The sequence below is a fragment of the Oncorhynchus clarkii genome, chromosome 17, assembly GCF_045791955.1.
Source record: "Oncorhynchus clarkii lewisi isolate Uvic-CL-2024 chromosome 17, UVic_Ocla_1.0, whole genome shotgun sequence".
Lineage (NCBI taxonomy): Eukaryota > Metazoa > Chordata > Actinopteri > Salmoniformes > Salmonidae > Oncorhynchus > Oncorhynchus clarkii.
This window is the reverse complement of record NC_092163.1, coordinates 56,570,059-56,596,849: the sequence shown is the minus strand read 5'-3', so window position 1 is coordinate 56,596,849 and position 26,791 is coordinate 56,570,059. Positions and strand designations below refer to the sequence as shown.

Below are 26,791 nucleotides of genomic sequence, written 5' to 3'. Positions count from 1 at the left end.
AAAGGTTAGCTAAAATTCGAAGTAGTTGCAAAGTAGCTGAAAAGTAGTAAGTAGCTAATTAGCTAAAATGCTAAAATTGTCCATGAGGATATCCTCCCATCTACCCACCCCGACCAAATACCATACTTTCGTTTTAGCTTTAAGTAACCTTCTGTACTATGCAACCATACCAAACATAACCATAATAATTTGATGGTTGTAGGTTTACTTTTACTATTTTACGTCTAGTCTATGAGACCAGACTGCTTCGATTTACTCTTATAAGCCATTGCGCGCGCATGTGCGTTCAACATCTGCATGTTGTAAACCAGTTAGGAACGACCTCCAAGCACCACTCTGTACGGGATGTATGACTGCATCACTTTTGGAATTAGAAGGTGTTTTACTGACACTTCTCACTCTCTGGTAGATTTTTTTTTGTGTAACAGTGAAGCCTCCTTCCAATATTTTTTCAGTAATTAGGCTACGGATTTTTTTGTGCATTCTGTCTTTTTTCACTAAAACGTGTCAATACCACTACATTTCTGCGCTTTAATGCATATATATTGATACATTCAACACAACTTGGAAATGGATTGTATCTTCGTTTTAATAGTTTTTCAATACTTAATTATCGATGGGATATACGCAGTGTCCAGCTATGGAATTCTCCTATCATACATGTAAGTATTTTTTATAAACTGTCATTTTTACTTGATAATACATATTTTAGTCACAGTAACCTACATGATAAAACATTTCTGGTTAGAGTCATGTCGCTTGCTACTGCTATTCATTTGAGTTTAAAACCATATAACCAGAATCCAATATCTGTTGACATATCAAACTACCGGTTAATAGGATTATTTAAAAACATTCACAAGTTGAAATATGATATTTGTTTATCAATTAATTAATTTCATGTTTCAATGTTTTACTCAAAAGGTGTTTGCATTGAAAGAAGAACAATGTGTTCTATACCTGGGCTTGTATAAACCTGTAGTTAAAACGACACAGACAACAATCACTGTTAACTCTTAAGGCTGTATTTTGTACATTTCACAGAAAGGTATGCACCTGGAGCTATGATGCACCTGGAGCTATTCATAAGAATACTCTACTGTCTTTCTCAAAATGCACTGTAATGTTATTACATAATTACGCATGATCTCGGTGTGGATTAATGATGCAGGAAGCATTCCTGAGATGTTCCTAAGTTTTCCATGAAATGGGGAGCATTCCAAAGTAACAGGTGAGATAGGTCCGAGATGAGGTGCTTCTGATAAGTCTGACTTCATTATAAGTCTCTGTTCAGTTGTAATGGCCGTGTCAATGTCAGATAGTGAAAAATAATGGGAATTTTCTCAGAGGGACCATTGCCAGTCTTGGAAAAATAGATACAGTATCAGCATCACAAACTGAAGGTGATCCCAGACCTCTCAGACATACACACTATCCCAGAGATGAGACAAGCTTGGACATGGAATGAATGAGCTACTCGTAAAGGATGAGACTTCTCTCAGACGTACTGCAGAGAGGTACCAAAACACTGCTTAATGTTAGAGGGATAGTATGGCAGCTTGAGATGGTCTTAGAGACTACAATGCAGGGAATATGGTACGATGGGATCTATGACACTCATGGCACCTGGCTTATGGCACCTGGCTTATAAAACTCAATAACAAGAGGTCCAAATCAGTTTGTATGATCTTGTTATTCTGCTCTCCTTTGGTCAATGTTTTGATATACTGTAGTATCAGGTAAAGTCTTAGTGAATGTTTGTTTGATGTCTTGCTGCAGGCAGTGTCTTGTGCTGCCCTGCTTAGGGGTCAAACAGTAATGCATGGAGAATTCCCCTTAAGTCTTAGCAGACAGCACAGGCAGCACAACACAGTATTAACCCCTATGGAATCCTTGTCCATTTATCTTTACTGGTTCATCCTTCATAACACCCTCTTACTGTAAACCAAAAAAATGACAGAATATGACAGAATATTGATTTTTTAATGTTTTTTGCCACTGGCCTCTTTCAGGCCCAACGTGTGTGTGGAGCGGGATGTGACGCTGGTTGCCCAAAGGCAGCCGTGTGTGCAAGCCTTCACGTGCATGGTCAAGGTCTGGAAGCAAGGCTGCCTAGGACAGAACTGGTGCATGGGATACGAGAGAAGGTGAGTCCTACTTTTCATCCATCCATCCATCAATCAATCCATTATTCTATCCATGTATTCCTCCATCCATTCTGAAAGCAACACTGGTTCAAATCAAAATCAAATCAAATCAAATGTATTTATATAGCCCTTCGTACATCAGCTGATATCTCAAAGTGCTGTACAGAAACCCAGCCTAAAACCCCAAACAGCAAGCAATGCAGGTGTAGAAGCACGGTGGCTAGGAAAAACTCCCTAGAAAGGCCAAACCTAGGAAGAAACCTAGAGAGGAACCAGGCTATGTGGGGTGGCCAGTCCTCTTCTGGCTGTGCCGGGTGGAGATTATAACAGAACATGGCCAAGATGTTCAAATGTTCATAAATGACCAGCATGGTCGAATAATAATAAGGCAGAACAGTTGAAACTGGAGCAGCAGCACGGTCAGGTGGACTGGGGACAGCAAGGAGTCATCATGTCAGGTAGTCCTGGGGCATGGTCTTAGGGCTCAGGTCAGTTGAAACTGGAGCAGCAGCACGGCCAGTTGGACTGGGGACAGCAAGGAGTCATCATGTCAGGTAGTCCTGGGGCATGGTCCTAGGGCTCAGGTCCTCCGAGAAAGAGAAAGAAAGAGAGAAGGAGAGAATTAGTTATTCACCTGTCCAGTTTTCTATCCTTCTCTTCTGTACCCATCACCTCTGTCAGCCTTTCACATACTCATGACTCCTATGTTTGTTCTGAGGAATTTTTCAGGAATGCTATTCTGTAGATCGTCATTATGTTCTATATTGCATGTATTGCCTATGGATAATTCTGTGTTGTGCAGTTGTTGCTGACTCAGTCTTAACAGTAATCAAATCACGTCAAAGCTGTTTAAGAGTGCCATCCTCATCCCCCTAAATCTCAGTCAACATCTCTCTCCTCTTTTCTGCCTCCTATCCTTTTCCCTCTCTTTTGTTCTTTAATCAGGGTCTTGTAGGCCTCTCATATAGCACTAAGTGCAAGGTATAGCCACAGCTCTCCTGGAGGGCTAGCTAACCTATCTATTTAGCCGAGGCATCTCCAAAGGTCAGGTACATACCTGTGAGGAAGAGTCCTGCGGCTTACCCCTGACTCACTCTCTGGGGAGTTTCTCAATGTGCTATTGAGGCTTGTTTTCTCCATATATTTACCACAATACAAAGACGCAGGCAGCTTTGAAGGTCGCCAACCCCTTAATTACACGGTGTAAACAAAATGACGCATAATGACTAGTAGCCGTGAGAGGGCTTCTAAACTACAGGGATAGACACCGTACTCTGAAGTATAGTCTACCAGTCTTGCACATTGAAATGGACGACTTAAAAGACTGGGAAAATGTTTCCTGATTATTATACTGTATGTGACTTAAAAGAGTGGGAAATGTTCTGTGATTATCGTAGTGGATCTGACGTTTTTTTCCCCTTCTTACTCATTGAACATCATCAGCAACCTAGCCCTCCCACTCTCAGGATGGCAAAGCCAACCCCTAAGAACAGACTACCCTCTCCACCCTCCCTAAGAACAGACTACCCTCTCCCTAAGAACAGACTACCCTCTCCACCCTCCCTAAGAACAGACAGAACAACCATGACATTGTGCCATACATCTGAACCTCTAATTATTGTGTAGACGTGTTTTATATAGTGTAGCTTGATATTATCTAGTTTGTATCCTTTGATAATGTTATGTCTCCTTGATAACAGGACAGCATACTACACAGCATATAAACAAATCTACAGACAAGACTTCCAGACCGTGTATAAGTGCTGTCCTGGATGGTCTCAACTCAACGGAGAGGCTGGCTGTTTGTATCGTAAGTCTTTCCCTTCTTCTATTGCTTCATATTACTGAGGTTTCTGTTGTTAAAGTATCACAACCACCTAGTGTTTCAGAGAGGGATCTTCTGCTAATGTGGGAGGGAGTGATTGTTACCGTTATCAGGATACAGACAGTGTACAGTCGTGGCCAAAAGTTTTTAGAATGACACAAATATTAATTTCCACAAAGTTTGCTGCTTCAGTGTCTTTAGATATTTTTGTCAGATGTTACTATGGAATACTGAAGAATAATTCCAAGCGTTTCATAAGTGTCAAAGGCTTTTATTGACAATTACATAAAGTTGATGCAAAGAGTCAATATTTGCTGTGTTGACCCTTCTTTTTCAAGACCTCTGCAATATGCCCTGGCATGCTGTCAATAAACTTCTGGGTCACATTCTGACTGATGGCAGCCCATTCTTGCATAATCAATGCCTGGAGTTTGTCAGAATTTGTGGGTTTTTGTTTGTCCACCTGCCTCTTGAGGATTGACCACAAATTCTCAATGGGATTAAGGTCTGGGGAGTTTCCTGGCCATGGACCCAAAATATCGATGTTTTGTTCCCCAAGCCACTTAGTTATCACTTTTGCATTGTTCATCACCAAACTGTTGCTGGATGGTTGGGAGAAGTTGCTCTCGGAGGATGTGTTGGTAACATTCTTTATGCATGGCTGTGTTCTTAGGCAAAATTGTGAGTGAGCCCACTTCCTTGGCTGAGAAGCAACCCCACACATGAATGGTCTCAGGATGCTTTACTGTTGGCATGACATAGGACTGATGGTAGAGCTCACCTTGTCTTTCCCGGACAAGCTTTTTTTCCGGATGCCCCAAACAAACGGAAAGGGGATTCATCAGAGAAAATTACTTTACCCCAGTCCTCAGCAGTCCAATCCCTGTACCTTTTGCAGAATATCAGTCTGTCCCTGATGTTTTTCCTGGAGAGAAGTGGCTTCTTTGCTGCCCTTCTTGACACCAGGCCATCCTCCAAACGTCTTCGCCTCACTGTGCGTGCAGATACACTCACACCTGCCTGATTCCATTCCTGAGCAAATTCTGTACTGGTGGTGCCCCGATCCCGCAGCTGAATCAACTTTAGGAGACGGTCCTTGCGCTTGCTGGAATTTCTTGGGCGCCCTGAAGCCTTCTTCACAACAATTGAACCGCTCTCCTTGAAGTTCTTGATGATCCGATAAATGGTTGATTTAGGTGCAATCTTACTAGCAGCAATATCCTTGCCTGTGAAGCCCTTTTTGTGCAAAGCAATGGTGACGGCCCATATTTCCTTGCAGGTAACCATGATTGACAGAGGACGAACAATGATTCCAAGCACCACCCTCCTTTTGAAGCTTCCAGCCTGTTATTCGAACTCTATCAGCATGACAGAGTGATCTCCAGCCTTGTCCTCATTAACACTTACACCTATTTTAACGAGATAATCACTGACATGATGTCAGCTGGTCCTTTTGTGGCAGGGCTGAAATGCAGTGGAAATGTTTTTGGGGGATTCAGTTCATTTGCATGGCAAAGAGGGACTTTGCAATTAATTTCAATTCATCTGATCACTCTTCATAACATTCTGGAGTATTTGCAAATTGCCATCATACAAACTGAGGCAGCAGACTTTGTGAAAATTAATATTTGTGTCATTCTCAAAACTTTTGGCCACGACTGTATGTTTATTAGTGTAAATCAATCTTTACGGGATTGACGCCCGCTTACACATGAGTGGAGGTGATACTCCATAGGCTAGTGAGAGGAAGGAAGGGTACGTCAAACCCATCGCCCTGGGTCGGGAGCCGAGGGTGGTTGGGAGAGCATTCAGGAAGAAGTCATAATGTCAAGAGGTACTTGGAGGTATCTCTACCCGATTAATAGTTGTAGCAGTCTTGAAAGTATACTTTATCTACTTTTGAAGAACTACTAAAACAGTGATTTCGTCAGACAGCTCTGCAGCATGGGCATCTGTGGCAACTTAATGCTCACGGGGTACCCTTTTCGCTAACAAGAGGCACTTGGCTCATTGGGGAGCACATAGGTAATGTTAGATGGTTGGCTGGCTGCTACTGCCTGAGCAGAGATGAGATGATGACTTAAAAAATGAAATAATAAAGTTGTCCCCCCCAAAAAAATTATATACACAATTCAAATATTTTATTTAAGTAAGGTAATGTGAATAAATTAGTGTTAATAAGTGTTAAGCAGTAATGAGCAGTCAGTAATATCATGGGGCTCTTATTCATTTCTTTGTTCTGTGTTGTTAGAGACCATGGAATGTTTTCAATGTTTTGGCAATTGAATATCATCACTATTTGGCTTTGTAATTTCAATTAAGAAGCTCTAAAATCATTTCAAGGTCATATTTCATAATGCATTTAATGTTAACAAATAATAATCTAAATAAAAAACGTGATTATTTTTAAAAAAATAACCAAAACCATAAAAAGCACTAATCACTTAGCACTATCAGTGCAACAGTTACTGTGACGTTCACAACCGACCAGACACTGGGTGAAAGCGGCAATATTCAAAGTCATTTTGAAAGCTCATAAATTACTGTTGAAATTTTTGCTGAAACCGGCTTTGTATTGCAATGTCTTGTTTTAAATTCTGCCAAAGATGATAGTGGACTTACAGACATGTTAAAGTGTTGACTGACCACCAGACCTAATCACCTTTGCTTCTGGCTCAGCTACACTTGGCACTGCAGGGCTCCTTGTGTCCTGAGATGGTGGGTGTGTCTGCCTGCCAAAAAAGTGAGAGTTTGGCTGGACAGGTAATCCTCTTTGTTCAGTTGGGTGGCCAGTTCCAATGTGCTGACTGGTTCCCAGTTTTGTTGGAGCTCCACAGTTAAATCTCGGCTCACACTCATAGTCATGCTACCATATTCCCAATCAGCAGACTCAGAGGAGTGGTAGTAACTGGTGGTACAGGTCAGAGGCTTGCACCATGGACTTTGGCAAAGACTGATTCTTCCAACCCTATCCCAGAGGAGAGAGACCACCTGCAAATGAACAGAAAAGAGTCAAGAAGAAAACTATACAATGAGTCAAAACAGAATCTCCCCCACTCTAATCCTTTGCTTTGGTAATGGAGAGACGTGTTGTAGGGATCTGCTGGGCTGAGGTGCCACGGTAACAGGAGAGTACAGTTTCTCTGGACTGGGCTGGGGCTGAGGCTGGAGATGGGGATGGGCCTGAGGCTGGGCCTGAGGCTGGGGCTGACACTGGGGATGGGACTGAGGTTGGGCCTGGGACTGAAGCTGGGGCTGAGGCTGGAGTCAGGACTGGGACTGAGACTGGGGTGGGCTGGGGCTGAGTCTCCTGCTGAGGCTGGAGTCAGTACTGGTCCATAAGGCTGGGTTTGAGTCTGTTACTGGGCCTTGAACTGCTCAACTCTGTGTGGACAGGCTTAGTCCCATGCAAGTGAGACCTGGCAGGGCCCTTTGATGGGATTTTACGGCCGTTGATCCGCATCGCATAGCCTGCATACCTTAGACATCACCCCTGACAAAGCCCCTAGTAAACAGCCCAGACATCACTTTCATTCCCCACCACCGCCCAGAGGAACGCTTCCTCCTCCACCTACCCATCCCCTGTGTCCAGGCCCCAGCACCATCCTGTGTGGTGTGCCTCACCTCCCCTCATGCCTGTGGAGAAGGCTACTGTCTGTGCCAGGGGTGGTGGGAAGAGGCTGGGATGGGACAGGGGTGAGAGATGATCCCCTGGATGTGCCTTTCAGCAGGGTCTCCTTATGGTCTCATGCTTTCCTCAAAGCCCTCTTTGTCTCTTGTTAAAAGGTTACAGTATTAAATTATCCAGGGAAGCATTAGGCTGTCTGCTCAACCCCTGAGCTCTGGTTTGTTTTAAAACACCACAGAAGGAAACGTCCTAACAGGCATTCCCCAGTGCTGCCCGGTGTCTCCCTCACTAAGTTGCAGGGTTTTGTTTTTCTTCTGCATGACAATGTCGGCTCTCTTCGACACACGGCTGGGCTTTTATTACTTAAGACGTGGCAGCACTTTGAGACGGGACAAACTAATCACCCTTTACTCTGAGCCATTGAACCAGGATAAAAGGATCCTCACACCACAATCCACCCTCTCTCACTCTCCCACTCTCTCTTGCACACTTAGACCTATGTTTTCTCCGGTGTTCTTCAATGCAATTCAATCTATAGGACTGTTTTCAACAGTGCATACGACATCCAAGAAGACAGATCAGCTCTATAGCAGAGACCGCAAAAGGTACAGCTTTAGTAAATCCTTTGAAAACCCCAGAGATTGAAATGAGAATGTTGTGCATTAAAATAGGGATTTAGTGTCTGGCACATGTGAGGTCTCTGTCGAGGTGGTGTGTGTGTGGTGTGTCTGCGCTAATAAAAAGTGAGTGTTAGCTAATTAGGCTAATGTTGTTATTGTGAGGCAGTTGAGCGGAATGAAGTGTCACATCATGCTGTAGAGAAACAGCCCTGTACATTGATGAGCAGCCATGCTAACAGCCTCCTTTCCAACCCTCTCCCTCTATCCCTCTCCCTCGCTCTCCTCCGTTTGGTTCTCTTCTATCGTCCTTCTTGTCTCCCCATCTCTCGGCCATATCTACAGTCCAGCTATTCACTTTCGCTGTGGGCATTTTCCGACTTACTGGCTCCTCTTGTCGAGTTCTCCCTCATCCTCTACTAAGATATACTCTTATTTGGTCATATGTAAGGCTTGAGAATGGTAAAACATTTGAAATATGTCTGGTTATTGTCACGGCTCCCTCCTTCTGACCTGTCCCTCCCCCTCCTCCCCGTTCCTAGTCTTTCTATTCCCTGCCTTCTAATCCTGATTTAAGATAGTGTGGGGCAAGCTTTACTTGTAAAGCATCCCAGTGACATGGCATAGCTGGGATTCTTAGACTGTAGTAGACATCCTTTTTGTCCAGCACATGCCATAAAACCCAACATTTCGGTTGCAAAGGCCTGATTTGACTGAGAATCCTGGGGCAGTGCACGCAATAGGAACCTTTTCCACAAGGAGGTCATCTGTGCACACTGACATGTGTTCTAACTGGCCTGAATTCCATTTGCCACTTGTTCATGTGCATGTGGAAGTGCATGCAAATGCATCATTTGGTTCAAAACTAAAGTTGCTTAGGTGACCCATTGAAATATATTTATTTTTGTGTGTTTTGAGAAGCACCAATTGACTTGATGACTATCTGACTTTCCTGAGGGTAAGAGTCCTTGACTTGCTGATGGTGCTTCTCGAGACTTCCTTCCACTTCTCCTTCATTCTAAGGTCCATTCAATGAGCTAAGAGTTCATCCCCAGCGAGTTGGCTGGAGAATGGCCCGGGACAGTCAAGAGTGGAAGCGGGCAGTTATGTTGATTGATGGCAACAATGAGCTTTGTGACAGGGAGTGAGGAACAGAGGAGCAGGGACAATGGCTCCACCAGTTTGTCGCCCTCGTTAACTGCTGAATGGGAACTGGCCCCCTTTTGTGGCGGGAGGGACCAGGCTGGCGGATGTACACGTGTACCGGGCCAGAGGGACGAGGGACGAGGAGACTGTGGCTGTCCATGGGTGGTCTTTGTGTGTGTGGAGAAACACTGCATCCCAGGGATAAATCAAATCAAATCAAAGTTTATTTGTCACATGCACCAAATACAACCTTACAGTGAAATGCAAATAGTCCGGGTAGCCATTTGATTACCTGTTCAGGAGTCTTATGGCTTGGGGGGGGGGGGGGGTAAAAACTGTTGAGAAGCCTTTTTGTCCTAGACTTGGCACTCCAGTACCGCTTGCCATGCGGTAGTAAAGAGAACAGTCTATGACTGGATCGCTGACTATTTTTAGGGCCTTCCTCTGACACCGCCTGGTGTAGAGGTCCTGGATGGCAGGCAACTTAGCCCCAGTGATCTACTGGGCTGTACGCACTACCCTCTGTAGTGCCTTGCGGTCAGAGGCCGAGCAATTGCCGTACCAGGCAGTGATGTAACCGGTCAGGATGCTCTCGATGTTGCAGCTGTGGAACCTTTTGAAGATCTCAGGACCCGTGCCAAGTATTTTTATTTTCCTGAGGGGGGATAGGCTATGTCGTGCCTCTTCACGACTGTCTTGGTGTGTTTGGACCATTCTAGTTTGTTGTTGATGTGGACACCAAGGAACTTGAAGCTCTCAACCTGCTCCACTACAGGCCCGTCGATGAGAATGGGGGTGTGCTCGATCCTCCTTTTCCTGTAGTCTACAATCATCTCCTTAGTCTTGGTTACGTTGAGGGATAGGTTGTTATTTTGGCACCACTCGGCCAGGTCTCTGTTCACAGACACGCACATACAAAAACAGACTGGCATGGCGTGGTGTCTCCGAGTCATAGAGGCCAAGCTCATTGTCTTGGGATGTTTTCATTTAATTTTATCATGTCCATGATAAACACTGTGTATGAAAAGCAGGAAAGTGTAAAATGTACCACAAATATCCTCTTCCTATTGTCCTCCACCCATGTATCTACTACTTGTTATCTTATCTGTGCCCAACACTGCCAGACAGGGAGACATTTTGAGTAATTCAGTTTAGCCACGAGGTTCCCACCCACATCCTCCCACTGCACATGGAAATCTGTGTATCCTACCTTCAGGGATATCCCCATTCAGATACATCCATCAACATTACATACTAAGACACGTGATTTAGGAGACAGGCTTGAAACCATTCTTCAGGGGTATTTAAAGTTGTTCTGATGACGAGGACCTTCTGACAGTGCTGCCCTTGGCCTATCCTGGCTACTGTGAGAACCCTTTGATTTTATACAATCCTCTGCAGAGCAAAACATGATTTGCTGCCTCAAACTATAGTGCTGCTCTCCGTGTGTATCAATTACTAACACAAACAGAGATGGCAGGGTGGCGCTTTTATGAGGCAGGTAGCCTAGTGGTTAGAGCGTTGGGCCAGTAACCGCAAGGTTGTTGGATCGAATCCCTGAGCTGACATGGTAAAAATCTGTGATTCTGCCCCTGAACAAGTCAGTTAACCCACTGTTCCCTGGTATGCCATCATTGTAAATAAGAATTTGTTCTTAACTGATTTGCCTAGTTAAATAAAGATTAAATATTTTTTTATATATAATTAAAATGCCTACGAATTACTGTAAATCTGCTCCCTCTGTCTCTCAATCTGAGGTTAAACATATGGACACAACCTAAACAAACAGACCGTCATCATTGACTATAAAGATACACTGCTTCTGTTAGGATGTGGTGGCCATGTCAGAGGCTGAGCTGGTGACACCTGCTCCTTGGACTCCAGTGTCTGTCCGGTGGCAGTGCGACTCATTGACCTATCTCTGTTTCTCTGTGGAAGCAGCTAATCCCCTCAGACAAGGTGTCTTTGTAACAGAGTGGAGGCAATCACAGAGAAAGATGAGAGTGAGTGTTACGCCGTTTGCCGTGCTGCACGGCAAGTTAAGGAATTATTTCAAGGGAGATTAAGCAGTGTAAGGGTGGAGAGCGGGCGGCGGGAAAATGCTCTCCATGGTTAGCTGGCAAGAAGTTCATTTCTCACATTTATTGGAGGGGGGGAAAGGGACAAGCGTCTTGTTTGTCACTTGTGACATATTGCAAACTTCAGGATGGTTTGACTCCTTGCTTCCTTGCCAGTGGCTTTTAATTGCATTGGAAAATGGCTACTTCTGATGATCTTTCACAGCTGTTAATGATGTTGTTGTTCTGATGAATTTACATCAGTTGATCAGCTGTATTTGGGAACACAAAGCTGTATACAGTGCATTCGCAAAGTATTCAGACCCCTTAACCTTTTTTGTTAAGTTACAGCCTTATTCTAAAATCCTCATCAATCTATGCACAACCCCATAATGAAAAAAGCGAAAACAGGTTTTTGGATTTTTTTGCAAATGTATTAAAAATAAAAGGCAGAAATACCTAATTTACATAAGTATTCAGACCCTTTTCTATGAGACTCGAAATTGAGCTCAGGTGCATCCCGTTTCCATTGATCATCCTTGAGATGTTTCTACAACTTGATTGGAGTCCACATGTCGTAAATGATTGGAAAGGCACACACCTGTCTATATAAGGTCCCACAGTTGACAGTGCATGTCAGAGCAAAAACCAAGCCACGAGGCGAAGGAATTGTCCATGGAGCGCCGAGACAGGTTTGTGTCAAGGCACAGATCTGTGGAAGGGTACCAAAACATTTCTGCAGCATTGAAGGTCCCCAAGAGCACAGCGGCCTCCATCATTCTTAAATTGAAGACGTTTGGAACCACCAAGATTCTTCTTAGGGCTGGCCATCAGGCCAAACTGAGCAATTGGGGGAGAAGGGCCTTGGTCAGGGAGGTGACCAAGAACCCGATGGTCACTCTGACAGAGCTCCACCAATCAGACCTTTATGGTAGAGTGGCATACGGAAGCCACTCCTCAGTAAAAGGCACTTGGAGTTTGCCAAAAGGCACATAAAGGACTCCCAGACCATGAGAAACAAGATTCTCTGGTTTGATAAAAACCAAGATGGGACTCTTTGGCCTGAATGCCAAGCGTCACGTCTGGAGGTAACCTGGCATCATCCCTATGGTGAAGCATGGTGGTGATACTGTCATGGTGTGGGGATGTTTTTCAGCAGCAGGGAGACTAGTCAGGATTGAGGGTAAGGTGAACTGAGAAAAGTACAGAGAGATCCTTGATGAAAACCAGCTCCAGAGTGGTCAGGACCTCAGACTGGAACAAAGGTTCACCTTCCAACAGGGCAACAACCATAAGCAGACAGCCAAGACAAAGCAGGAGTGGCTTCGGGACAAGTCTCTGAATTTCCTTGAGTTTCCCAGCCAGAGCCCGGAATTGAACCCGATCGAACATCTCTGGAGAGACCTGAAAATAGCTGTGCAGCAACACTCCCCATCCAATCTGACAGGGCTTGAGAGGATCTGCAGATAAGAATGGAAGAAACTCACCAAATACAGGTGTGCCCTAGTTTGTAGTGTCATACCCAAGAAGACTCGAGGCTGTAATCGCTGCCAAAGGTGCTTCAAAAAAGCACTGAGTAAAGAGTGTGAATACTTATATTTCAGTTTTTACTTTTATTATACTACCGGGCAAAAGTTTTAGAACACCTACTCATTCAAGGGTTTTTCTTTATTTGGACTATTTTCTACATTGTAGAATAATAGAGATGACATCGAAACTATGAAATAACACATATAAAAAAAGAAGTTTTAAACAAATCAAAATATATTTTATATTTGAGATTCTTCAACTAGCCACCCTTTTCCTTGATGACAACTTTGCACACTCTTGATATTCTCTCAACCAGCTTCACCTGGAATGTTTTTACAACAGTCATGAAGGAGTTCCCACATGTGCTGTGCACTTGTTGGCTGCTTTCCCTTTACTCTGTGGTCCAACTCATCATTGTGCTGGCCAGGTCATCTGATGCAGCACTCCATCACTCTCCTTCTTGGTCAAATAGCCCTTACACAGCCTGGAGATGTGTTGGGTCATTATCCTGTTGAAAAACAAATGATAGTCCCACTAAGCCCAAAGCAGATGTAGTTTTGTATCACTGCAGAATGCTGTGATACACTTCCTCCTTTTATTGTATTTGTTTTATTTCACCTTTATTTAACCAGGTAAGCTAGTTGAAAACAAGTTCTCATTTACAACTGCGACCTGGCTAAGATAAAGCAAAGCATTTCGACACTTACAACAACACAGAGTTACACGTGGAATAAACAAACATACAGTAGAACACGTGCAAATGTGCAAATGTGCAAATGAGGTAGGATAAGGCAATAAATAGGCCATGGTGGCGAAGTATTTACAATGTAGCAAAAGAAAGCCTCCCTGCTTTTTGGTGGGAAATACAAATGTGGAGATCATCCGTTCACCAACACCGCATCTCACAAAGACACGGCGGTTAGAACCAAAAATCTCCAATATGGACTCCAGACGAAATGACAGATTTCCACCGGTCTAATGTCCATTACTTGTGTTTCTTGGCCCAAGCAAGTCTTTTCTTCTTATTGGTGTCCTTTAGTAGTGGTTTCTTTGCAGCAATTCAACCATGAAGGCCTGACTCCTCTAAACAGTTGATGTTGCGATGTGTCTGTTACTTGAACTCTGTGAAGCATTTATTTGGGCTGCAATTTCTGAGGCTGGTAACTCTAATAAACTTATCCTCTGCAGCAAAGGTAACTCTGGGTCTCCCATTCCTGTTGCGGTCTTCATGAGAGCCAGTTTAATCATAGCGCTTGATGGTTTTTGCGACTGCAAAAAGTCTAGTTTTTAACACTTTTTTTTTACAATGTAGAATAAAGTAAAAATAAAGAAAAACCTTTGAATAAGGAGGTGTTCTGAAACTTTTGACCGGTAGTGTACATTTGCAAAAATGTTTGCTTTGTTATAATGGGGTATTGTGTGTAGATTGATGTGGGGGAAAAAGTATTTAATCCATTTTAGAATAAGGCTATAATGTGACAAAATATGGAAAAAGTCAAGGGGTCTGAATACTTTCCAAACGCACTGATGTTAGGTATTTGTTGAGTGAGGGTGGAGTGTGAAATGGACCATTTTAATGTTCTGCTAAGCATTCAAAATGTAATGAGTATTTTTGGGTGCCAGGGAAAATGTATGGAGTAAAAATAACATAATTTTCTTTAGGAAAGTAATGAAGTAAAAGTAAAAGTTGTTAAAAATATAAATAAAGTCAAGTACTGATACCCCAAAAAACTACTTAATTAACTACTTAGTTGATTGAGGGCGGAGGGGTTGTGTTGGAACTGTGTTGGGTATTGTTAAGTTAGGTCTGAGGGGACTTGTGGACTGCTGCTCCCAGACACAGAGCTGACCAGGTGTCTGAGCACAGGGCCAGGAGGACGTCAAGATGTTTAGACTTCGCCTCACACTCCAGGGATTCTTCTGGAGCTGTTGAGAGAGAGGACTGAAATGATTCTGCCCCCCCCAAATCCCCCATTCTGGCAATGACACATATAATTTCTTCTCAGTGACGGGTTTATAGCTAAATGTGCAGTTTTATAACAACTGATTTGTACCTTGTCAGCTCGGGGATTCGATCTTGCAACCTTTCGGTTACTAGTCCAACACTCTAACCACTAACCGCCTTATTATTAGTGAATGAAATTAATATTTGCAATAGAGGTTAGATTTTGGTCACCGTGTCAGTTGACTCGTTTCTCAATATAGCACATTTCTGTTGTAGAATGAGCTACAGTATCTTACTGCTTGCTGATGATTTTCCCAGGTAGACATTCCTCGACATTATGCAGTGCTCAGCCGGTGAGTGGCGGCTGGCGCAGCAGATGTTTTGCTATGTAGAGGGACTATGGGCAAAGCCGATAAAGAAGGACCGGTAGACTATAACAGAACATTATCGGTCATTCTCTAGTTTTCTTTATATCAATGGCTCTATTTTCCAATTTTCCCATCTCTGTCTCCTCTCATGCTGATGTAACCCACCTGTGAGAGGAGCTGCTGTTACCATGACAGATGACACCTATAGCTAGAGAAAAAACACCTGTCGAGATCATGAGTAACACAGACATATTGGACATTTCCTTAGGCAGAATGTTGAAAGGAAAAATAATTTGTTTTTAATCGTTTTCGAGGAAGGCATTTACAGACTGCCAAACTATTTTCTCCTTTTGCTGTAGTTTACAAAAGTACACTGATTTGTTGGTAGTATATCTTGTCACTCATTTTTATCGCCCATGTTGAACTGCACACCACCTCAGATCTTTGGTTGGCATGTTGTTATTAATAATAACAGGCACATATGTGGCCCATATATGGCCCCAAAAGAACTGGGAGTGGGAATTGGTCATGCAGCTGCCGATCGGATTAGATTAGCAGAAAAATGCAGATCTGGCAGAAGTTACATCTTTTGAGAGGTTCCTGTCTAATCACCTTGGAGAAGAGCGGGCATTCCTGCCATGATTAGGTGTTCCGTACATCTCCTCTCCCTGAGCCTTAGTACTGCTAGTGCCAACATGGGTGTGTGCAAACACAAGCGTCAATCCTCTGGTACTCTGTAGCCGTCACACTGTAGACTGCACCCTTCTTCATGGAGCGAAACACGAGGCTTGGCTTGCTCTCCTGTACCTTGCTGTGCAGTGTACAGAGATCCTACACACACACACACACACACACACTAGCTTGGAGGTGAAGGCGAGAGAGGATGTGAGTTATATGAGTGTGTAGAATGCGATGCCTACACCTATGTGCTGGATTCACGTGGCGTAGGCTACCTAGTGGTTTGAGGTGTTTGTTTATTCCAATTTCACGGATTTCACACGTCTAAACAAGACAAGTTGTTTGACTCTGGGGATTTAGCCAGATAGGGCCGTCTCTCCTAGATTGATGTCCCACACCCTGTGACTCTCTGCCTCGCCTCATGCTAATAGTACTGGATGCATGATCTTTGTCTGTGTGGAGACATGGGCCATATAATTCAGTTTCAGAGCAGATTGCTATGTGACCATGGGGGTTGACTATGTCCTTAGCAGAGATGCAGCCTATTTCTTTCACTCAGGGTTAAACTATCCCAGCTGATTCATTTTCTCCCAAAAACATTACGATTACTTTTTTTTCATCTGGTAATGTGCCTGAAAGCCACTCTCCTCCTTGAAGAGAGCCAACTGGAGGAGGGAGCCCTGTTAGCATGGTTAATGTAACAGCAGGAACATCAAGGTCCCTCTCAATCAGATGTTAACAGGGAACTAAAGAGGCCCTGATAGGTCAAACCGTCCCACTGCAGATGTTGACATTCTGTGACAGCAGCCAGGTACTTCTGCTCCTCTTATCTCTTCTCCTCTTTCTTTCTCTCCGTCTCCTACCCCATCCATCCCGTCCCGGTGCCATCCTCCAGCTGTGTGTAGCTACGGCGTGTGCTTCAACGGGGGCCAGTGTCGGGAGGGCTCCCGCTCCAGCTCCCAGCTCTGTGACTGTCCTGCTGGCTTCAATGGGCCCAGTTGTCAGTATGGTGAGTACAACACTCTCTGTTTAATGTACTGTAGTTCCAACAGTATGTCCTGCTGTTCCTGTCCGTGTCTGTGTCCGTATGTGGGTCGTTCCACCAATTTGATGCCTTTTTGAGATGTGTAACTCGGTGATTTAACATTCTGCCATAAAGAACAAATGTTCAACTTAATAAAAAACAAATTTTCCCATAAAAAAAAAAATGCTATAGGAAGTTCCTATTAAGTGCCAAATATAGCAACAGGGTTGACCGTAACAGGGTTGACCGTAACAGGGTTGACGATAACAGGGTTGACAGTTTAATCTTAAATCAGCCATACATCTCTATGTGACAGGAGAAATTTGAATCTTATTGTGTGCAACAGGGAGGGGCAATTGAATGCAAGCTTCACAAAAAATAGCCTGTCTATTTATGAGTTACAACAGGGTTGACGTGTTATGCTTCACTCACTCAGTATTCCACCTCAAAACACCAGAAAGTTACCAAGAATAGTACAAACAGCTCACCTGCTTTTACACTACAATATGTCTATAGATGCTCAATGTTTCTTGAAGAAGATTGGAGAAAAAAAAGGAATTGTTTTACGATATTAAAATTACAATTCAGATAATAAGATGGCGCCGGAGCAGAAGACATTTTACGTGCCCCCAAACAATTGTTTTTTGTTTGTTTGTTTATCTGCGTTGTTTGTAACTTGTTTTTTTAAAACTAATTTAGTACATAATGTTGCCACTACTGTCTCTTGTGACCGAAAATAACTTCTAGACATCAGGACTGAGATTACTCACCACGGACTAGCAGAATCCTTTTTCTTCTTTCACGACTCTGACGAGCCCGATGCGAAGGATATACGGTTCCCTCGGGAACAGGCCCCAACCCCAGTGATCTGCGTGAAGAGAATGTGGAGAAAGAGACGCTGGAGAGCGGGCTGCCTTCTGAGAATTCGGAGACGATAAAATAAACCCCCACTTCCCTCAATTCTGCTAGCAAACATGCAATCTTTTGACAATAAAATCGACGAGTTACAGGTTAGATTAAACTACCAATGGGATATTCAAAACTGTAACATTTTATGCTTCACGGAGTCGTGGCTGAACGACGGCAATATCAACATACAGCTGGCTGGTTATACGATGTCCGTCAGGATAGAACAGCGGCGCCTGGTAAGACGGACTATGTATTTTTGTAAATAACAGGTGGTGCACTATATCTAAGGAAGTCTCGAGCTATTGCTCGCTTGAGGTTGAGTATATCATCATGATAAGCTGTAGACCACACTACCTTCCGAGAGAGTTCTCATCTCTATTCTTCGTAGCTGTTTACATACCACCTCAGTCAGAGGTTGACACTAAGACAGCATTGAATGAGCTGTATTCCATCATAAGCAAACAAGAAAACGCTCACCCAGAGGCAGCGCTCCTAGTAACCGGGGACTGTAATGCAGGGAAACTTAAATTAATTTTACCAACTTTCAGCATGTTAAATGTGGTCCAGAGGGAAAAGAACTCTGGACCACCTATACTACATAAACAGAGACCCATAAAAAGCTCTCCCTCGCCCTCCATTTGGCAAATCTGACCATAATTCCATCCTCCTGATTCCTGCTTACAAGCAAAAATTAAAGCAAGAAGCACCAGTGACTCGATCGATAAAAAAGTGGTCAGATGAAACAGGACTGTTTTGCTAGCATAGACTGGAATATGTTCTGGGATTCCTCCAATGGCATTGCGGAGTACACCACATCTGTCATTGGCTTCATCAATAAGTGCGTCGATGATGTCGTCCCCACAGTGACCATACGTACATACCCCAACCAGAAGCCATGGATTACAGGCAGCATCCGCACTGAGCTAAAGGCTAGAGCTGCCGCTTTCAAGGAGCTGGACTCTAACCCGGAAGCTTATAAGAAATCCCTCTATTCCCTCCGACGAACCATAAAACAGGCATAGCATCAATACAGGACTAAGATTGAGTCGTACTACACCGCTCGTCGGATGTGGCAGGGCTTGCAAACCATTACAGACTACAAAGGGAAGCACAGCCGAGAGCTGCCCAGACAAGCTAAACTACGTCTATGCTCGCTTCGAGGCAAATAACACTGAAACATGCATGAGAGCACCAGCTGTACCGGAAGACTGTGTGATCACGCTCTCCGCAGCCGATGTGAGTAAGACCTTTAGACAGGTCAACATTCACAAGGCCGCAGGGCCAGATGGATTACCAGAACGTGTACTGCGAGCATGCACTGACCAACTAGCAAGTGTCTTCACTGACATTGTCAATCTCTCCCTGTCCGAGTATGTAATACCAACATGTTTTAAGCAGACCACCATAGTGCCTGTGCCCAAGAACACTAAGGTAACCTGCCTAAATGACAACTGACCCATATCACTCACGTCTATAGCCATGAAGGGCTTTGAAAGGCTGGTCATGGCTCACATCAACACCATCATCCCACAAACCCTAGACCCACTCTGTTTGCATACCACCCCAACAGATCCACAGATGATGCAATCTCTATTGCACTCCACACTGCCCTTTCCTACCTGGACAAAAGGAACACCTACAGTTGAAGTCGGAAGTTTACATACACTTAGGTTGGAGTCATTAGAACTTGTTTTTCAACCACTGCACAAATTTCTTGTTAACAAACTATAGTTTTGGCAAGTCGGTTAGGACATCTACTTTGAGCATGACACAAGTAATTTTTCCAACAATTGTTTACAGACAGATTATTTCACTTATAATTCATGGTACCACAATTCCAGTGGGTCAGAAGTTTACATACACTAAGTTGACTGTGCCTTTAAACAGCTTGGAAAATTCCAGAAAATGATGATGTCATGGCTTTAGAAGCTTCTGATAGGCTAATTGACATAATTTGAGTTAATTGGAGGTGTACCTGTGGATGTATTACAAGGCCTACCTTCAAACTCAGTGCCTCTTTGCTTGAGATCATAGGAAAATCTCATAGAGAGCATCCTGCTGACTGGTTGCATCACTGCCTGGTATGGCAACTGCTCGGCCTCCGACCGCAAGGCACTACAGAGGGTAGTGTGAATGTCCCATTACATCACCGGGGGCAAACTTCCTGCCATCCAGGACCTCCATAATAGGCGGTGTCAGATGAAGCACTAAGAATTGTCAAAGACTCCAGCCACCCTAGTCAAAATGCAGAACTTTGGCACTTTAGCAAGTCTTTATTCCAATAAAAAATCGGATTTATTGGATTTTCCATGTGGTCTATATTAAAGGGCACTTCAATTAATATAACTAGGTTTGCAAAGCTACTGTTTACCAAAGTTACCGGAATCTACAGTCATTTTGGTAGTTAACAGAAAATCAATGGCAATCTATTGTAACTTTGGTAATATTTACTTGTATAACTATTTAAAAAACATAGTCATACATTTTTTATGTCGGTCTTCATATTTCCCATAGGTTTCTAGCAGATTAACCATATGGTTTAAGAGAAAATAGCCTAATTTAATGAAAAAAGCATCTAATCAACACTGGCATTATTTCCAATTAACTGCAATTCTTCCAAATATAGATTTTTTTCACAGCTGCCAACAGTTTGAAGCCAAAACATTGACAACAAATACAAACTGACATTCTAAAATAGATAAGTGTGTAAAAATATATAAAGGTGGTATTCACTAAGTTGATGGTTTATACACTGAACAAAAATGTAAATGTAACATGCAAAAATGTAAAAGATTTTACTGTTCATATTAAGTTCATATAAGGAAAACGGTCAATTAATATAAATTCATTAGGCCCTAATATAGGGTTTTCACATGACTGGGAATACAGATATGCATCTGTTGGTTACAGATACCTTTAAAAAAAAGGTAGGAGCGTAGATCAGAAAACCAGTCAGTATCTGGTGTGAACACCATTTGCCTCATGCAGCACCACACATCTCCTTTGCGAAGAGTTGATCAGGCTGTTGATTGTGTACAGATTCTTTAAAATGTCATTATGTAAAAAGAGTCACTAACTCAAAGCCACAAGATGGTAGAACATATTTCAAACGTTGCTTGTTAGGGAGAGGTATGTCGTGTCTTTACTATCATTAAACTGAAAACGTATAGTTTTTATCAAAGATTCTCTGTAATTAGTATTACGCGATCAACTGATTAATCATGTAACTGTAATTAACTAGGAAGTCGGGGCACCAAGGAAAAATATTCAGATTACAAAGTTATCATTTCCTAAAATAACTTTTCAATTAGTCTTCAAATTAATTCATTATTTACTTTACCTCACGTTAGTCTCATTCCAAACGTCGTAAATTGTTGGTTATCTGCACGAACCCAGTCTTCACTATGAGTCATCCATACATCAATTGTCTTAAATCATTTATTTATTACTAACTAAGTAATTCACAGAAATGCATAAACAAACAGTAAATATGGTTACAAGAAATTATAGGAGAATGTGCCCTAGTGGGCTAAACCTGCATGGCGGCTTGTTAGACAAAAGGGGAAGTGCGGGTCGACTAAGAAGTCACTACAGAGTGATAATTATAACAATTGAAATGCTAATCCTTTGCACATGAACGCTCACTCATTCGGGAACAATTGCAATCAATATATATATTTACGCTCAGTGTGTCGTCTTGATCGCTGGTGAAAAGTTTGTTTCTGTTGGAGAGTTTCGTCCACTCTCTCTCCCTCTCCCTCTCTCTCTCTCTCTGTCTTGGTTAGAGGGGATAGTTCAAAGTGACATTTGTTATAGAATGGATGTTTTGGCGGTTGTCGTTCTTTGCGTTCAATGATACCGAATTCCTAGCTGCAGACTAGTAATTAATATCAAAGACTTGTTCTTATTCTGTCGGTATCGATAGTCTAAGATTTTAACCACGTGGGATGGTTAAAAGATTCAGTAATGGTCTACAACCTTTGTCCTCTCCTAATGGAGAAAAACATGGTCTGGTGATAATTTCTCAAAGTTGGGTTTTATTCGAAATTGCAGAAAAGGGGCTGTCCCAGGATGTCTGACCCTAACTGGGCTCAGGGGTGGTCCTCTGATTTAGTTCAAATCAAAAGGCAATTGTATTTTCCTTCATTAAACAGTCCAAAATCATATTACACAATTTTACAAACAGTATCATACTCACTCATTCATCTTATACAACAATTAGATGTAAACCTCATATCTGAGGCTATTATATAAACAGCGTTATGGTAATGTGGCCACACCGTCTCCCATGAGCTTCCCCAAGTTGTAACAAACGGACCAGTTCGTAGCTGGATTCTTCACCGATCTTTTATACTTTCTCCGGAACATGAAATTTGTTCGGACCTCGAGTTCTGTGAGGTGGGAGAAATTCCTTTGTTCTCTATGAAAATTTACTCTCTCTATCCTCAGGAATTTACGACGTCTCTCTGAACACAGCAGCCTAGTATAAGGAGGAAAGGGGGAGGCAGGGAGAGGGGGATGGGGCTTGCTATACCCAAAGAGGGCAACGTCATGACAGGTAGTTGCAGAAATGTTGGAATGGTTTAGTCGACCGTACTCAAAAGTGAAGTTTAACTCCACCATCTCTACATCTACAGTAGAACGGTGAATACGGAAGCCCTTAAAGGTTGCATACATTCACCGATACTGTACACACGTTACACAAACGATTGTCAAGCCTCTGACGCAGCCCACACATTTTCTATTAATATGCAGTTGACACCGCTGTTGTTGGTTTCCTCCACCCATTAACATTCTATATTTGTGCACAATTTCTTCTCAAAATAGCCAATGGATTCAAAAGGCACTCATTTTGTGGAACAATCCATGTATCTCTGGCCCCCTCCATGTACTTACATTGTTCAAGCCCTGTTAAACTTCTTCTACCTTATCACTTGCAGACATCATGTACAGTATCACATTGTGCTATAATAACACTACCTCACACTGTGAATGAATAGGCAGTAGAGTAGACAGTTTATGAACAGGGAAACCAAAAACACTTCAATGTTGATGAATCAATTGAAACGGATAGCAGTTTGTCAGTTGATTAAAAACACATTTCTGGCTATTTTACCTCAGATAATGTCTCTATTATATCAACCCAATCTCTTCGCATTCTCACTGAACTCAACTTTAGTGATCACATTTCCCTACGAATGAATGTGAATCTCCTCACATCAACAGTTGCCATGAGCCCAAGAATGTTATCAGCAGTCGTTGTGGAAGTCAAGCCGGGTGAAGCAGTGCGTTAGAGTGGAGGATGTCGTTGTTTTTTTGATAACTACACACGACAGGAAATTCCTCCAAGTGTTTGCCTTTCACCAGAGTCGCCTGTCTCTCATACAGTCAAGGTCTTCTCAGACAGCATAGACTGGTAACCGACATCAGCGCTCCATTAAGTTAAAAGGTACAGGAACAATAGGTGTCCCCTTTATGAAGTTACAAGACCCAGCTCAGTCTGTCTGATCTCCCAGCTTTTTCACAAGATGTTAAACACAGGGCTTTCCTCTGTAGGGGCAGGTCCATTACTGATAGAGATGGGTTAAATAACAACATCACAAAAACGATGTGCACGCCTCCATGGGGCAGTGTGTTATTTTGATTCTGGATGAAGATGGGATGAAGTGTGGATTCGAGGTCCTAGCCCTCCTCTGGCCCTGCTCCCTTCATCCCAGGGCTCTCACTCCACAACCACCTGACAGAGAAAGGGGAGCCTGCTGCTGAAGAAAATGACCCTGGATAAGGCAATCCAAATCCCATCTTTCAACCAACTCAGTCTCTTTGTTTGATCAAGCTACTCTGAGCTAAGCCATGTTCTGTGATCTCACTGGAATACACCCATTGCTTCGTGTCTCTCCTGTGGTGGCCAGACCTTTCTTTACTCTTCAGCTCTGAGAACAAGCTTGCAAACTGTCAGGGGCCCTCAGAAGACCAGAGAGTGTGTACTTTGTGTGTTGGATGTATGAGTAAATGTCTAGCCTGATGGAAAGCAGCATGTTGCTCGCCTTGCCCATGCTGAGCCATATTTTGAAGGACAGAGTGAGGTTAACCGTCAGGAAATGATCAACTTCTGCCATTCACAGAGACTCACTGGGGTCCCCTGCTGCTCTCTGTCTTTGTGTCTGTTAGCCTGTCTGTTTAATGTCAGAGAAGACCCCAGCAGCTAGCTATCCCTCCTCCCCTTCACACATAAAGACCCGGCACCTTCTCCCTATTGTCAGGCTATTGTCCTATGAATGGTGTGGCAGTTATAGTGTCATGTGATTGGCACTGATTGGCCACTGGTCTAGGGTGTGGGCAGGTATTGGTTCTGGCTGACCTGAAGCAACCCCTCCAGTGCCGGGAGTTACACATGGACACTGATAACCTCTGAGCTGGACTTTGTAGTTCACCACTGTTTTCTACAGGTCCTAATGACAGCTACAGGCCTAGAGGACAAAGACAGTGTGATCCATTCTAGAGCAGATGCCTCTGTTTAATAATGGCTGATCTCTCTTTGTACTTCCCTCATGAAGAGTCCACCACCTACAGTTCAGGAACTTGTTTTTTAAAAGTAACTCTGGCACATTCCAGGACGGGCATCCACTACAAAACAGAAAGAGGCGCCATGGCGCTTGTGTGGACCCTGTCCTGTGTCGTGTTTGTAGACTGTTATTATGATTCCAGTTTCTGTTGTGGTCATCATGCCTTCTCAGAACTGTCAGACTGGTGCGCTCTCTGTCATGTCGTCACATGTTCACAAATAAGCTGAGGAGACTGTGTAGCTGGATACGAGTGCTGTGCTTCCTCATGCATACCCCTCATTGTTTAATTACTCTGGTCTGTTCCTCTCAGCTGTCTCTCTGTGCATTCCTTCCTTTGGCATGCGATGGTGTGCGGTGGGATGCGATTCTGCTGTGTTTGTGGATAAATATCAGTGTTGTGTTCATAATTAGTAGTGTTCCACTCTCAGTACACGTGTGCTGTAACAGATGTGTGTGTTTTTCTATTCACTTCTATTGTCCTTCAGTGTAACTTTGCCTCAGGGATTATTTTTTAATATAAGACATTTAAGCACATAATAAATTGCAATTTGGCAGTGGCATTCATCATTGTAATATTCACACTAAACATGTACATTAAGCACATATCTTTATTTATACATACCACATAAAGCTAACATAAACATTACCTGTCATAACCATTTCTGTTAGTTTACTTGTTGACCTGCCAGCTATATGGACTTAAGTCTTGTAGTGAAACCACCATTTGTCTCTTTAATCAAGAATTGACCTTGTTTTGTCATACTTAGACCATTGGCCATGAACAGACATTACAAGTTCTCAGCTGAAAATGTTTAGAGATAGGAGTGCTATCTAACTCTTCAGTCAGTCAGATTATGCCCCACCCTAAACCCTATATCCCCTGTGGGATTGTGTCAGTTGGTGCAGTATGTGTGCCCACTGTACCACAAGACTATATATACGCTATATATACACTAACTCACACATACAGTATGCTGACTCTCACACAAACACTACATACTATAAGCACACACACATGGTTTATTTGACCTTTATTTAACTAAGAACAAATTCTTATTTACAATGACAGCCTAGCCCAACTAAACCCTAACTCGGACGACACTGGGCCAATTGTGCACCGCCCTATGGGACTCCCAATCACATCCGGTTGTGATACAGCCTGGAATCGAACCAGGGTCTGTAATGTCACCTCCAGCACCGAGATGCAGGGCCTTAGACTCTTGTGCCACTCTGGAGCATGCGCACACACGCACACACACACACACACTCATCATATGCTGTTGCTCATCTGTTCTTTATTTTACTTTTATGATCTATTCTGATGCCTAGCCACTTTACCTTGCCTGTATGTACAGTGGGGCAAAAAAGTATTTAGTCAGCCACCAAATAAGTATTTGGTCAATAACAACCTCGTGAAGACTGACAGAAAACGTTTGACCTCTGTCATTGCCAACAAAGGGTATATAACAAAGTATTGAGATAAACTTTTGTTATTGACCAAATACTTATTTTCCACCATAATTTGCAAATAAATTCATTAAAAATCCTACAATGTGATTTTCTGGATTTTTTTTCTCATTTTGTCTGTCATATTTTAAGTGTACCTATGATGAAAATTACAGGCCTTTCTCATCTTTTTTAAGTGGGAGAACTTGCACAATTGGTGGCTGACTAAATACTTTTTTGCCCCACTGTACATACTGTATCTACCTCAAATACCTCATACCCCTGCACAGCGATATAGTACTAGTACTCCCTGTATATAGCTTCATCCTTGTGTATTCTATTCCTCTTGTATTACTATTGTTATTTTTCTTATTTGTTTAACTCTGCATCATTGGAAAGGGCTCATAAGCAAGCATTTCACAGCAAAGTCTAAACCAAGTCTACATCGGTGCATGTGAGAAATACATTTTGATTTAATTTTGATTTGTGTATACACTCTGCCAAGCCTGTCAACGCCAGGCAAGTGGTGCCCTTTGGGATACATAGAGAGCTTCCAGGGCTTTTAGACTCCTGGCAGACAACTTCATCAAAGGCCAACATCTGGCCTCTGAACACACAGTAATGCTCTATGTCCTATAAAAACACCATCATACTTTAACAGCCTTTTAAGTGCTACTTGAGCTGCCATTCTCTGGGGTGAAAGGTAACATTAGTGATCTAGAAAACTCACAAAATATATTAGTGTTGTTAATAGGGAAAGTGTATACTGTGATGCCACTGTAGGAGGATTTCAAAGAGGATCGACACATAGTGGTGACGAGGAGATTGGCCCAAAGAAACAACCAATAGGAGCCAACATACTATCTAGAGATCCATATCACACGGCTGTTAAAAGCCAGCTAAAT

At 42.9% G+C, this 26,791-nt stretch overlaps 1 protein-coding gene across 1 annotated transcript in view; it reads left to right on the top strand.

Moving 5' to 3' along the window:
* Positions 1 to 291: 291 nt before the first annotated feature.
* The window catches only part of LOC139371152 (multiple EGF-like-domains 6b), a 79,745-nt gene continuing 53,245 nt past the window's right edge, over positions 292 to 26,791 (top strand). Inside the window, exons 1-4 of the mRNA XM_071111264.1 lie at positions 292 to 662; positions 2,013 to 2,147; positions 3,848 to 3,957; positions 16,837 to 16,950. Coding sequence (XP_070967365.1) covers positions 571 to 662; positions 2,013 to 2,147; positions 3,848 to 3,957; positions 16,837 to 16,950 — 451 coding nt within the window. The 5' untranslated portion in view covers positions 292 to 570. The remainder of the gene's footprint in view (positions 663 to 2,012; positions 2,148 to 3,847; positions 3,958 to 16,836; positions 16,951 to 26,791) is intronic.